Here is a 14856-nt window from a genome sequence, read left to right as displayed (position 1 = left end):
TCCAGAGTTGTCTCCCTTTGTGATTTCTTTACTGTTTCTACTTCCATTTTTAGATCCTTGATGGTTTTCTTCAATTCTTTCACCTGTTTGGTAGTGTTTTCCTGTAACTCTTTAAGGGATTTTTGTATTTTCACTTTAAGGGCTTCTAGTTGTTTACCTGTGTTTTCCTGTATTTCTTTAAGGGAGTTATTTATTTCCTCCATCATCATAATGAGAAGTGAGTTTAGATCCATATCTTGCTTTTCTGGTGTGATGGTGTATCCAGGACTTGATATCATGGGAGAATTTGGTTCTGATGATGCTAAGTAACCTTGGTTTCTGTTGCTTCTGTTCTTACAATTGCCTCCTGCCATCTGATTATCTCAAGTGCTTGCTGCCCTCAATATATCTGATTGGAGCTTGTCCTTCCTATAATCCCAGTTGATTCAGGACTCCTCAGAGTCCAGCTTTCTCTGTGAACCTGTGATTCTGGGCTCCTGTGAACCTGAGATTCTGAGTGTGTCAGAGTTCTTGGCTGTCAAACTTCCTCTGAGAGCCCGAGATTCTGGTGTGATCAAGCTCCTGTTATCCTGGGATCCTGGAACCCTAAGATCCTGGGCGTGTTACAGCACCTAGAATTGGTATCTCCTCTGGGGACCATGGGGTTGTCTGGTGTGTTTGAAACCAAGGTATACCAGTACCAATCAAAAGGAACCAGAGCTGCTGGTTGGGCAGGGCACCTGTGTCCTTGCTTCTGCTGTCACAGGCCTGTCAGGACTGGTTTGGAACAGATGTTGTGATCCACTTACCAGTGATCCTAAGATCTCCTGGAGAGTCCTCTGGAGGCCGTGGGACTCTCTGCTAAGTTCGTGCCCAAGGTGACCAGGAGCTGGCGCCAACCAGAAGGAACTTGAGTCCCTTGATAGTGTTTAAATTAGGTTTTGTCATGGACTATCTTGTTTTCTCCATCTATGTTAATTGGGCATATACCCAGAAGATGTTCCAACTTTTAATAAGGACACATGCTCCACTATGTTCATAGCAGCCTTATTCATAATAGCCAGAAGCTGGAAAGAACCCAGATGTCCCTCAACAGAAGAATGGATACAGAAAATGTGGTTCATTTACACAATGGAATACTACTCAGCAATTAAAAATAATGAATTTATGAAATTCATAGGCAAATAGATGGATCTGGATTATATCATCCTGAGTGAGGTAACCCAGTCACAAAAGAACACACATGATATGCACTCACTGATAAGTGGATATTAGCCCAGAAACTTAGACTGCCCAAGATACAATTTGCAAAACACATGAAACTCAAGAAGAAGAAAGACCAATGAGTGGATATTTGTTCCTTCTTAGAATGGGGAACAAAATACCCATGGAAGGAGTTACAGAGACAAAGTTCAGAGCTGAGACGGATAAAGGACAATCCAGAGACTGCCCCACCCAGGGATCCATCCCATATATATAACCACCAAACCCAGACACTACTGCATATGCCAACAAGATTTTGCTGACAGAACCCTGATATAGCTACCTCTTGTGAGGCTATGCCAGTGCCTGGCAAATACAGAAGTGGATGCTCACAGTCATCTATTGGATGGAACACAGTTCCACTAATGAAGAAACTAGAGAAAGTATCTAAGGAGCTAAAGGGGTCTGCAACCCTATAGGAGGTTCAACAATATCAACTAATTAGTACCCCCCAGAACTATGTATATAGTTGCATATGTGGCAGAGGATAGCCTAGTCGGCCATCAATGGGAGGAGAGGCCCTTGGTCTTGTGACGATCTTATGCCCCAGTACAGTGGAATGTCAGGGCCAGGAAGCAGGAGTGGGTGGGTTGGGGAGGAGGGCTGGGGAGGGCATAGGGGACTTTCGGGATAGCATTTGAAATATAAATGAAATATCTAATTTTTAAAAAGATGATAGCAGTTGGAAAAGAAAAGAAAAAAAAGAAAGTTTGGCTGAGTTTTGTAGATTGGGCTGGCAGTCTAGTCCCTTATGTACTGCACGACATGTGCAGAGACCCTTATGACATTTACAGTCTCTGTTGAGAAGTCTCATTAATTCTAATAGATTTGTTTTCATTTGTTCCATGGCCTTTTTCCCTTGTAGCTATTAATACTCTTTCTTTGTTCTGCATATTTAGTGTTATGATTATTATGTGGGAAGGAGGATTTTCTTTTTTGCTCTAATCTATTGAGTGTTTCACAAGATTCTGGTATACTTATAAGCATTTCTTTCTTTAGGTTAGAACATTGTTCTATGATTTTGTTGAAAATTATATCATTTTTGGGCCTTTGAGCTGCGAATCTTACATTCTTCTATTCCTATTATTCAAAGTTTGGTGTTTTCATAGCATTCCCAAATACCCTGGTTGTTTTGTGTGAGAAACTTTATTGATTTATATTTTCTTTGACCAATGTATTGCTATTTTCTATGGTATAATCTAGTCTTGAGATTCTCTTTTCTATGTCTTGTATTCTGTTGGTGATGCATGCATCTGTAGTTTCTGTTCTGTTACATAGGTTTTCCAACTCCAGGATTCATTCATTTTGTGTTTTCTTTGTTGCTTCTATTTCCATCTTCATGTCTTGAACAATTTTATTCATTTTCTTTCCCTGTTTGATTGTATTTTCCTCTTTAAGGGATGCTATCATCTTCTTAAATTTGGATTTAAGGTCACTTTTGTGCTTCAGCTGTGCTAGGGTATCCAGGACTTGCTGTAGTTGGATAGATGGGCTCTGGTGGTGTCATATTGCCCCAGCTCTTGTTGACTGTGTTCTTATGCTGGCTGCTAGCCCTCTGCCTTTTGTGGTGAATATATCCTTAGGTGCTGATTTCTGAAATTGTTTTTGTTCGGTGGAAATTTTTTACATTGATTTTTCCCTTGGCTTGTGTTTCCTCTCTGTCTTCTAGCCCAAGTTCTGGTTACTAGCAATACTTTAGGTGTCTTTCCTGGAGTTTTTGTGGCCTGCAATGCATCTATGGTTTCAAGTGCTAACCTTGTTTATAGGATCCATAGTACCAGTGTCCAGGTTCTCAGGTGCCATAGGAGCCTTTGAGAAACAAGGGCAGAATTGTGGGCAATGAAACATGAGTCCAGGGGCTGGATAGAGTTTAAGGGTGTTGGGTGTATATTTTAAGGGACCTTGGCAGGCAAGGGCTTGGAGTGGGTCATCCATGGTGCCTGCAAGCTTCTGGGAATATAGGCAGAGTGGTGGGCCTGAAAATGGGGCACAGGGAACAAGGTGAAATTTACTGCTCTGAGGTGTGTTTTAGGAGATTTTGACAGGCTGGTTATTTTTGGAGGACTGGGTCTTGCCTGGTTGTCTCTGATCCCTGCTGGCTTCTGGAAAAGCAGAGAGAGTGGTGGGCTGGAAAATGAAGCACAGGGAACAGACAGGGGCAAGGCTTTGAAATCTTTTCTTTCTTTTTTTTTTTTTAAGCATGAGGTGCCATTATAAGCAACACACGTAGAAATTCCTCAAAAAAAAGTGTAGCCGGGTAGTGGTGGCGCACGCCTTTAATCAAAGCACTTGGGAGGTAGAGACAGGAGGATTTCTGAGTTTGAGGCCAGCCTGGTCTACAAAGTAAGTTCCAGGACAGCCAGGTCTACACAGAGAAACCCTGTCGTGAAAAACAAAAACAAAAAACAAAAGAAAGAAAGAAAGAAAGAAAGAAAGAAAGAAAGAAAGAAAGAAAGAAAGGAAAGAAAGAAAGGAAAGAAAGAAAGAAAGAAAAAGAAATCCCTCACTCTGCCATCTTTGACACCTAATTTTCCTGAACTGGTCCTTTCCCTTTCCTTGGCTTTGGCCAATTTTACCTTTAAACTGTTTTCATTGTATGCAAAGGTCTTCTGTTTTTTGCCTTGTCCCCAGACACAAACATCCTGCCTCAAAGCAATACCTCCTAAGCCTCCACAAAGAGTACAGTGAGTTCAACAAACCATTCAAATGCTCATGACTCAGGGTGACATCTCATTCAAAACACCCCATCTTGCAAGCTCAAGACTCTGGCTTTGATCCACAGCAGAAAGGAAAAATTGTGTTATACCCTTTAATCTATTCTCTGTATACTTGCTTATGGGAAAACTGAGTACATTTAATCTGTTATCTTATGTTCATATTTGTTTTCTTAATGAATCCAGGCTGTCTTATCCTGAAACTAAATGTCTAGTACAGTATCATTCTGACAAGCCTACAGAGAATAATGCCTACAGAGAATCATTTGGATCATTTTCCTATTCTTGGCCATTTTAGGATGTTTCTAAGTGTCTCTGGTTATTAAAAGTTAGTCTTGAATGGCTTGATACAGATGTCTCAAGTAGAAGTCATCTGATGTGAATATTCAGAAGAAATCTGAGTATATACATAGGTGGAGGTCAGATAGGAAAGGAGAAACCAGGAACACCAATCTGGTTGAACAGGGCAGTGCCATTAGGACCAGGTGGTGATCCCATGGAAAAGTGGAAGTCTACAGCTGCTATTAAGCAAGTAAAGTTGAGAGGGAAAGTCAGATAGACAAGGCGAAAAACCAGAAGGCCATTGCACACAATGAAAACAGTTCGAAGGTGAAATTGGCCAAAGCCAAGGGTAGGGAAAGGACCAGCTCAAGAAATTAAGGCATCAAAGATGGCAGGGCGAGGAATTTCTATGTGTGTTGCTCATAATGAAACCTCATGCTTTTTAAATAATATATTCTGGATTTCCATGTTCATTTGGTATTAATACTAACAATGCACCAAAACTGCCATCCTCTGGGGACAAAGTGAGTGGGTCAGCAAGAAAGAACACTTGCTGCTCCTTCAGAAGATGCAAATCCATTCCAAGCACCCACATTATATAGCTCACACTACCTTAACCATAATTCCAGAGGATTCCTGGCACAGCTTCGCCTCTAATGGCTACTACATTTATATAGGACACAGAGAAGCAGGCGTACTACTGTACACATGAAGTAAAAATATATAAATCCCCTTTTAAAAATCATTCTTTGAAGTTTAGTACTTGGTTTCTCTAATATTTCTTTGATGTTGTAGATTTAAATTTTTTAAAAATTTTTTTCATTCAAAGTTTCCTACTTTAAATCTATGCTTTGGCACTTGTGGCTTTTGATTTCTGGTTTTTTTGTTTGTTTGGTTGGTTGGTTTTTTTGTTTGTTTGTTTGTTTGTTTTTTAGTTGGTCTATTTCTTTTGTTTGTAGTGCTAGGATCTGGTTTTATACAGATCATACATGTTGTTGCTCCCAGCCTTTTGATGTTTGTATCTTAGTCTAGCTTAGAACTCAACTTTCTCATGTCTGCTAAGCTTTGTTGCTGGCATTAAGGAATAAAGAAATAAATGATAAAGGAATGCATACTACCATTCAGGGCTTCTCTCTCTCTCTCTCTCTCTCTCTCTCTCTCTCTCTCTCTCTCTCTCTCTCTGTGTGTGTGTGTGTGTGTGTGTGTGTGTCTATGTATGTGTGTGTGGTGCATGTACATGTTTAGTCTGTCTGTCTGTCTCTTCCTCTTTGTCTTTCCCTGTATTTCTGTTTTCTGTCTGTCTGTCTCTCTGTGTCTGTCTGTCTGTCTGTCTCTGTCTCTGTCTCTCTGTCTGTGTCTGTCTGTCTGTCTCTGTCTCTGTCTATCTGTCTGTGTCTGTCTGTCTGTCTGTCTCTGTCTCTCTGTCTGTGTCTGTCTGTCTGTCTCTGTGTGTGTGTGTGTCTGTCTGTCTGTCTATCTTTTCCTCTTTGTCTCTTCCTATGTTTCTGCCTCTCTTTTTCTATTTGTCTCTGCTTCTATTTCTGTTTTTCTATCTCTCTTTGTCTCTCCTTCTTTGTCTCTGTCTCCCTCTCTTTGTGTGTCTCTCCAGTCTCACCCCTTTCCTCTCCCTAAGGTGCTCTATCCTTAGAAGAATACAAGGACCATGTGAACCAACACAGCTATAGTATAGGGTGTGATCATGCTTACCATACTGTCACCGAGTCATTGATACTGCCACTCCTGAGCTCTCTCCCATCAAGCTTTCTATCATGAGACTCAAGAAATCTGTTTCAAAGGAAAGCAGGTGCATTCACATCAAAGAGAAGAAGCCCATCTGAATTTCCAAGGTACCACTTTGTGTCAGGTCCTAAGCTAACCACTACAGATTAAAAAGAAAAGATACAAGCCATTTGTTAACACCCTTCAGTCACCAGGACTGAGTCATAAACAGATGCACAAAATGAGCACATGGCATGCTATCCTAAAGGATACAGATAAGGAACCACCTAGAGTAGAGGATAAAGTTTGGAGCAAAGGAACATGTAGAAGGCTAGTGAATTCTGAAGACTGCATAATAGTGCTGGAGACTCAAACAGATAGAAACCCAATATGTGGTATGGGGCTGTGCACAGACCACACACACATACACACACACACACACACACACACACACACACACACACACACACACGTCACACACATTTTTCTTCCTTCAGGTACAGGTGGACCCCAATCACTGATGCCAGTTGGAAGATTTTCTTCTTCAATCTAAAATTCAACCCCAACCTGGAGAAGCTGGACCTAAGTGGAAATCCACTGAGCTACTCTGCAGCATGCAGTCTTTGCAAGGCCCTGAGATACCCTGGCTGCCAACTAAAGACCTTGTGGTGAGTCTGACCTGGGCTCTCCCCTAAATCAGGGGTAGATGGGAGGAGACTAAAAGCACAGGATGTCTAAGATGGGCTTGGTATTTATCAAGTATTTACTGAACTCCCATTACCACACCTATAACACATGCCAGACGTGTTAAGATAAACAAATGGGATTCTGTTCTTGGGGATCATAAAAGACTTCATTTATCAAGAAGTCCCACTAGCTAATGACAGCACTTGATTCACATGTTGTTCAGTGGAGCAGATGGATAAAGCAGAAGTGAAGAATACAGAGGCAAAGAAAAGCCTGAGGGGGAAAATTCCAGGTCCAAGGAATGGCATCTCCTCATTTCCTCCTGACTACTGCACTTTTTTTTTCAGGGAGGAAAGGGTTTATTCAGCTTACAGACTACTGCACTTTTAATCAGACACTATTTCTATGAACTTTATCTTGATTAAGATCTCACTTAATGAATGACATCATGCCCTATACTAGGCCTGGTGAATTTCATGTCACATGACTCTTGAAATTTAGCAGTGAGAGGTCCTAGGCCTATGGAGCTCTGCCACGGCCTATAGTAGTTGAGCATTGGTCCTGACCTGCATCCATTGCTCCTGCAGCTCAGCTGTGGAGAACTTGGAATTCTCTGCCTAGACCAGAAAAGGCACAACAGAGAGCTAACCACTGGTAGCTCAGCATGCTAAGGCTCACAAAGGGAGACCTGAGATAAGTTTTCAAAAGCAATGAGCCCTGCAGAAGCTGACAGTGAGCATCTCCCATGCAGGCTTGTTGAATGTGGCCTCACATCCACAGCCTGCTCACTCCTGGCCTCAGTGCTCAGTGCCAGCTCCAGCCTGACTGAGCTGGACCTGCAGCTGAATGACCTGGGTGATGATGGTGTGCAGCTGCTGTGTGAGGGGCTCAGGAATCCTGCCTGCAACCTCAACATCCTGTGGTAAGCAAGCCCTGCATTTCGTTTTTGGACATAAGGAGAGGAAGGTACATAGGTGAGTTCCCAGATGACAAAACATAGAAAAGAAAGAGATAGATGATTCATAGTTAGCCTGGCTCCTGACCAGCTGTGCCACTTACACCCTGTGATTGGGCAAGGCACTGTCTTCTGGAAAACTCAGTGTCCTCATGAATTAAATGGAATGTGATAGCCACCACATAGATATGTAATGTATATTACATAGTGCATATGAAAGTATGTACTATATAATATACATTACATGTACATATGAAAGATACATAAGATACATATGAAAGTATATACTATGTAATATACATTATATGTACATATGAAAGATAATACTAGGTGAATACATGGCATGATGGAATCACATGCATTGACATGGCTATATACAGTAAGGGACTCTCAAGCTTGCCCTTTTCCAGGAGAGTGCCTCAATCATTTATTCATTAATTAATTCATTTATGTATGTATTTATAGCAAGTACTCTGTATGTCAAGTACTGGTACAAACCTTAGAAAAATAAACACAAACACACATGATTCTATCCTCTGAGTTATGTGGAAAGAGACAGATATTAATCACCCATCAGCCTGTGACTCTGTATGTACAAATTGCTGAATGCTGCTCAGGCAACAATATTATGAGAGTATAATTCTGTGAGAGGCATAATTTACTGAATGCCCCAAGAGGGGTATCTGAGGCCTGGAGGAGAAATAGGCCTTGGTTCAGCCAACATGAGACCAGCAGCCCAGGCAATGGCAGAGTTAGGGAAGGCTCTGGAACAGATAGGGGCTGGAACGATAGAGAGTCATAGGGGCCATAGAGAGTCACAGAAGCCTGAGACTGATTGCTGTACCTGGAGGTGTACCATTCCTCTAGAGTTCCATACAAACTAAAAAAGCCTCCAAACTACAGCCCTGGAGACATGTGTCCTTCTCCACACAGCCTTCATGCTGTCTCTAAGCTGCTCCCTCTCCAGTCCTTCCATCTCTCCAGCACAAGTACACAGACACTTTCTAGAGGAACACTTCCCAGAGGTTGCTGGCCAGTGCCCTTCATGATCTCAGAGACACAGTGGCTCTTGAGCCCTGTACCTATAGAGCCTGCTGGTTCTTCCAGCAAACAGGAAAGTCAGGCAAGCCTTTGTCCTGGAACTTCCCTCTGTCTGACCTACTGCTGCAACTCTCAAACCTAAAGGAGCAGTTTTGCAGTGAGGATTCTTATTTCCATAACACTGATAACTGAAACTGGCCAAGCTGGTTGGCACCTTTGCTTCCCAGCATGTTTTCAGCCATGATTGTTCCTCACAAACTGAAGAACAAGTCCAGAACTGGCCTCTGCTGCAGATCTTACTTCCAGAAAACTCAGTTACCTGTCTCCTTGACTCCTAAAGACAGAACATTCTTGAACTCAAAGGCTCTGTCATGCTCCCCATAAAGCAGCTTGGTGTCATTGCACAGCCTTTTAGAGAAGAGGCACCTTTCCCCTTCTGGCTTGTCTGTGCTTCCCAGCAGACATAATAGGAGTGGTAAGAGTGATGTATCCATGCTTAGGAGCTGTGAACTCTGAAACCCAGAGAAGTAAGGCACTATTCTAACACTATCAACAACCCTGAAAACTGAGTGTTATAAGAATGGACCAGAGGACCTTGGTAGTGGCTTCTGTGTAAGGACAAGCTTTCCTTCCTTAGCACTAAAGGGATGGAGGGAGGAAGTGAGAATGGAACCAAAGTCCTTTCCTTCCAGGGGAATTTCCATGAAACCTTGCCTCCTGGCCCTGTGTTCACCTTGAAGAGCTGCCCAGAATCCCTCTGGAAATATAAACATAACTATTAGCCTTTAGGAATACTGATAGCTACATATGTATCCTTTGCCAACAAGAGCCCCCTTATCTATAGCCATGTTCCCCTCCCTGGGACAATCTATTTCCAACAACTGACCTGTGGAGAAATATAAAGGACTTGCCCCTCATTTCACCTCTGAAATGTTCTAAAGGTCCTCTTTTGGTATTCAAATCTCCCTGAACACTCAGTCCCACTGAGACTGCCTTATGGGCATATCTCTGTCCATTCAGCCTTCTCTCTCTCTCTCTCTCTCTCTCTCTCTCTCTCTCTCTCTCTCTCCCCCTTGTCCTGATTTTTGATCAAGGATGAGATGGAATGAGCCTCCTCACCTCCTCACTGGCTCCATACACAAACAACAGAGCTCAGGATCCTGAACTCTGACTTCTCAAAACAGCGCCCTCTTGTGCTTGTAGGCTGGACCAGGCCTCTCTCAGTGAAGAAGTGATTACAGAGCTCAGGACCCTGGAGGCAAAGAATCTGAAGTTGCTCATCTCCAGAGCATGGTAAGGTGGGGATGGAGACAAAGATTTCCCTCTGGTCACCCCTGGCCCTATGTGACTGGTTCAAAGGTGAGAGATGGGGAAAGGGTCTTGAGATAGGAAAGGCACAGAGAGCCTGAAAGAAACCAGGAAATCACAACTATTGAAGTAAGGAAGGGTTCTGTATGTACAGCGGCTGTGGTCTTTTGTTTAGCAAAAATAGAATCATGTAACATGTCTCCTTGAGTCTTTCAATATGAAAAAAAAATATGAAAGGATAAGTTAGTGGAGCATCTTCTGGGAACAGCAATTGGGATAACAGTAGCCACCAGTAAAGCCAGACCACTGTTACAATGAAAGCAGAAACCATAGTGAAGAAAAACAGAATTGCTTAGAGAACAATACACACTCTGTGTATCACTGTTTCAACTCTAATGCTCAGACAGACACATACACAAAAGGGAATATACATGTTCCAACACATACACATACATACACACACACACACACACACACACACACACGGACTGTAGTAAAACCTGATTTTTGGCACATTTCAGTTCATGACCATGAATTCCATCTGTTCTCAAGTTCATAGCATCAGTGCCACACGTGAAGTGGAGAGGCCTCTAGACGTAGGAGGGTCATCCATTCATTGAACAAACATTCCCACAGAAACACTATGCATCAAACCCTATTTGGGCATCTGAGGTCACATTCATGAACAAGGCAGACATAACCCATCATTTATTACCTCAGTCCAGCAAAGGGGAAGCACTTACTCCCCAACTGTCCACCAATTTTACCTGGGGATTCTGTGAGTGCAACTGTAGTCTGTCTGAACTCATCCTAAGCTGAGGTGAACAGTCGTGATATCTTAAAGATGGGGAATGTGGGAGGAGCCTAGTAGAAGTATACCAGGTGTAGAGTATAAAAGGAGAGGAAAACACACTTAGAGACCATCAGCTCTGCTTCAGCATCACCTGAGAGATCCACAGAAACACAGGTTCTCAGGCCCCACTGCATCTCTGCTGACTCAGAATTTCATGTAGAGCAGCTTCCTTCAATGACATTTCTGATTTAGCAGGCTATCCAGGTGACATTTCATTGAGAGTCACTGGTCTAGTGGTCAATGAACAGAAAAGGGAGATATAGGGGTCCCTGAAGTGGACAGGGGTCAGAGTAAGAATAATGACCCATGCCAAGAAACTTCTACTTCTGCCCAGAGGCAATGAGAGGCATTTCATGGCCTCAGTCATGAAGTGGCATCTCCTCCCATGTTTTATGGTCAGCTACTATGTATAAAATGTGCTGCAAAGGACCACATAAGAAGCAGGAATACCTGTCAGAGAATGAGGGCAGTGGCTCAGGACACTGCCCACTCCATCCTAGGACTAGGATGGAGACTGTGTAGAGTAGAGAACAGAAAGTGGGGGAATTTAGAAGGTGCTGCCTAGGTAATTAGCATTCTGAGTGAGTGATTATTAGTTTGTTTTCAATGGCTATACCATAAAGTGTGACAGTGGGCACCACATATAAAGAATAGAGATCATTTCTTGAAGCTTTGGATATAAGGAAGGGCAAGGGCACGGAATCTACATCTAGACAAGTCCTTCTTGCTCTTCCATTTGATTTCACAACATGGAATGTTGAGAGCAAGAAGTTAAGCTGGCTTTTGTGGCAATCTGCTGTCACAGGAATCTACCTCTGTGATGATGGTATTGACCCCTTAATGATGTCAGAGCCCTCATGATCTTATTGTGTCTGACCCTTCATCCTATGAGCACTGTGGCATTGCATTGGGGATTAATACTCTAATGTGTGAATACTGGGAAACACATTCATATAAAGCAAATGAGGGGTTGAGATTATGGTTCTGGCACCATAGGTGCAAGGTGGTTGGGGGCTGTCATAGAGTTGTGGCTCATAGAAAAAGCATGGGACAGAGTCAAAATCCAGATGGGTTGGGTTTTATGTGGAGATATTGTGCAAACAGCCATGGGTATCCATGCTTTTTCTGACATCTGAGGGAAAGAATATGTCTATGTGTAGGAAGCCACATGTGACTGTCCCTACTATGAACATGGATAAAGAAGAAGTGGGTGATAGCCCGGCCATACTGAAGCAGCAGAGACAACAGTCAGGTATGTAAAGGGATCAACCCAGAGCCTGCAAGTATTGGATACAAGAGCATCTGTAGGGGAAAGACATCATTTCTCTTTCTTGTTTGAATTTTTTTTATTTTATACATAAATAATATATTTACATCATTTCTACCCCTCCATCTATTCACGCCAGCTCCTCCTGTGTTCCCTCCACAAACTCTCAAATTCTTGACCTCTTCTTTAATATTATTGTTGTTAAATATATGTGTATATACACTTATGTATACATATGCATATATAAATGCAACAAGATGAGTCCATTTACTGTTTGGTCATGAATACATGTTTGAGGATGGCCACTTAGGATTGGCTAATCTGTGTAGTAACCCTTGCCTGGGGAAGACTGACTGATGTCACCTTTCTCCTCCCAGCTGCTAAGTGCCTATAGATCTTTATTTTGGCATGAAGCATTATGACTTTTCCCTCATCCACATTAGCATGTCAATTACTGTCGTCACTGGGAAGATCTTGTTGAGTCAGTGACATTGTTGAGGTTACATGGGTACATATTCCCTGTCCCATACAGAAAGCATTATCTGTAATAAATGCCCTGGAAGTGGTCATCATTTTTAGTCTCCTGTCTCTGACATGGAACAGTACAAGTTCACCATAAACAAGAGCCTCACCCCTTGTAAGACCTTCTATACCTTGAACCCAGAGGGAGGATGACTTCCCTCTCTCTCAGCCTTGGAGGCTACTGCTGCCCCTGTCTCAAGTCTGCAGCTTATATCAGGCTCTGTACCAGGGTTCCCTGTCTCATTCTTATCTGCTACAGCCTAGGACTCACCTCCTAGGCTGCTCATACATCTTTGGTATTATGTTCTTTTCTCTGTGTACCCACTTGAGACAAGCTAGGTCGAAATAAAACACAAAGGCTGGCTTGGGAGCAGGTTTTATGGTGGGATGGCTGCTCAGAAAGCACAATGTAAAGAAAAGAAAAGAAAAGAAAAGAAAAGAAAAGAAAAGAAAAGAAAAGAAAAGAAAAGAAAAGAAAAGAAAAGAGAGAAAAGAACACACACACACAATTGCATATATATAGATGCACTGCCTGATAAGGCCTAAGCTCATAAATCTAGCCATGGTATGTTACTGAGGAAGTCAAGGGAGATGAGACTGGGCAACACAGAGTGACCACTTGTAGGGTTTGTGGTGCCCCTCATCTGCTTCTGCTCCGCCTCTGGGCTCAGGCCTCTCCAGGAGTCAGGATGCAGGAAGTTTTGACTGTGCTTACCCCATGCCCATCACCAGATGGGTGTCAGGCTATGGGAAGCTGCTGGACACTGCTCCAGGGGTGAGGAAGTGCAGACTAGAGTCCCCTGGGACTGCCAGAGCTGGCTCTGGGGTCCCCAGTCCTGCAGGGAGGCCAGGGCTGTGTGCTTCTCAGGCTCGTGGGCACCCAGGTGCTGCTGGGTACTGCTGAAGAGCTGAGAGCAGAGTGGGGGCCTACTGGCTGGATCTGACCCGGAGCAGAAGGGAAAAGGGGAGAGCTCTGTCTGTATTGCACAGGGAGGAGAGAGTCCTTGGCTTGCTCGGTGGGTGGCTTGGCTTGGTGGAGACCATGGCTAGGAGAACTGAAAGGCCTTCTGCAGGAGATTAGGCAGTCAGTTCTTTAGGTGAAGACCTGTTCCATTGCTCCTAGTGGACGATCCTGATGAAAAGAGGCAGTCCATGGTTTTAAGACATTTATTGTCAAGGAGGAAAGTAGATGAATAAAACCATACCCCCTTCTCAGGGGAGGGCCTGAGGTTAAATACCTTTTTCAGAGGGGAGTGTTTGCGAAGGGGAATTCATTGGCTAAGCTACCAGGCCTTTAGGTACTTCATTTAAATGGAGATCTATCTTGAGGCTATGTGACCTGTGGACATGTCCTCTACCTGTGGAGGGGCTTGGGGTATTTCCCTTATGTGACTGATGGCCACAGACCTCTCTTCAGGGAGGCTGTAGGGGGTTGCGCTGTAGCTATGTGACAGGAGCCAGGGGCTCAGGAGAGTGACAAAATGCCTACTGTCCCTGTTGGGTCACAGAGGTTCCAAGCCTGTACTCAACCAGGGACCAGGCTCCCTTTCATAGCCCACTACCACACAACCACTGGCTGGCTTCTTCTACAGAAATGGTACTCATAATTTGTACCATTAAAGACCATTCATTCATGCATCCATGCTCTCTTGTCTCTCTAGGAGACAAACACATGGAACCTCTGAGAACTGAAAATGACTTCTGGGGCCCTACAGGACCTGTGGCTACTGAGGTGGTTGACAGAGAGAGGAACCTGTACCGGTGAGTGAGCTTTGCGTGGCAGAGGCTGATTTTCCCCAGTCTACTTTCCATAAGGGATCCCCACAGATAAAGCACCCCCAGTCACTATTGTAACTTCTCCTTTCTTCACCAATACAGGAGATTAGGCCAGAACTAAAATAAGAATTTGAGGCTGTTATAAAAATAGGGATCTTCTTCAAAAATTTTTCAAACATAAAACAGAAGACCCAGACCACAAGTACTTCCCTGTCAAGTTCCTCAGTTCCATCAAACACTTCCAATTTGTTTCAACTACACTCATTCTTTCTTTGTCAACACTGTCACAGTATTGTGACATTACAGCTGTCACAGTATTATATGGCCAAGATATCATATGATTTCACCCACTATAATTTCACTAGGCATCACCCATGATTAAGATAGTACCTAGTCTTCCACAACCAACACACCACTGCCAGATCAACTGTGCTGACCTGAGTCCTTTATTTCATCTAAACAGTCTGTGCTCAGCTTTGCTCATTATCTG

At 43.3% G+C, this 14856-nt stretch overlaps 1 protein-coding gene across 1 annotated transcript in view; it reads left to right on the top strand.

Annotated features, from left to right (window-relative positions):
- The window catches only part of LOC110331807 (NACHT, LRR and PYD domains-containing protein 1a-like), a 48941-nt gene that overhangs the window by 32740 nt on the left and 1345 nt on the right, over positions 1 to 14856 (top strand). Inside the window, exons 4-8 of the mRNA XM_029546118.1 lie at positions 6455 to 6625; positions 7396 to 7566; positions 9844 to 9933; positions 11962 to 12053; positions 14252 to 14351. Coding sequence (XP_029401978.1) covers positions 6455 to 6625; positions 7396 to 7566; positions 9844 to 9933; positions 11962 to 12053; positions 14252 to 14351 — 624 coding nt within the window. The remainder of the gene's footprint in view (positions 1 to 6454; positions 6626 to 7395; positions 7567 to 9843; positions 9934 to 11961; positions 12054 to 14251; positions 14352 to 14856) is intronic.

Source organism: Mus pahari, chromosome 14 (genome assembly GCF_900095145.1).
Source record: "Mus pahari chromosome 14, PAHARI_EIJ_v1.1, whole genome shotgun sequence".
Lineage (NCBI taxonomy): Eukaryota > Metazoa > Chordata > Mammalia > Rodentia > Muridae > Mus > Mus pahari.
Note: the sequence above shows the minus strand (reverse complement) of the source record. Positions and strands in the feature narration are given on the sequence as shown.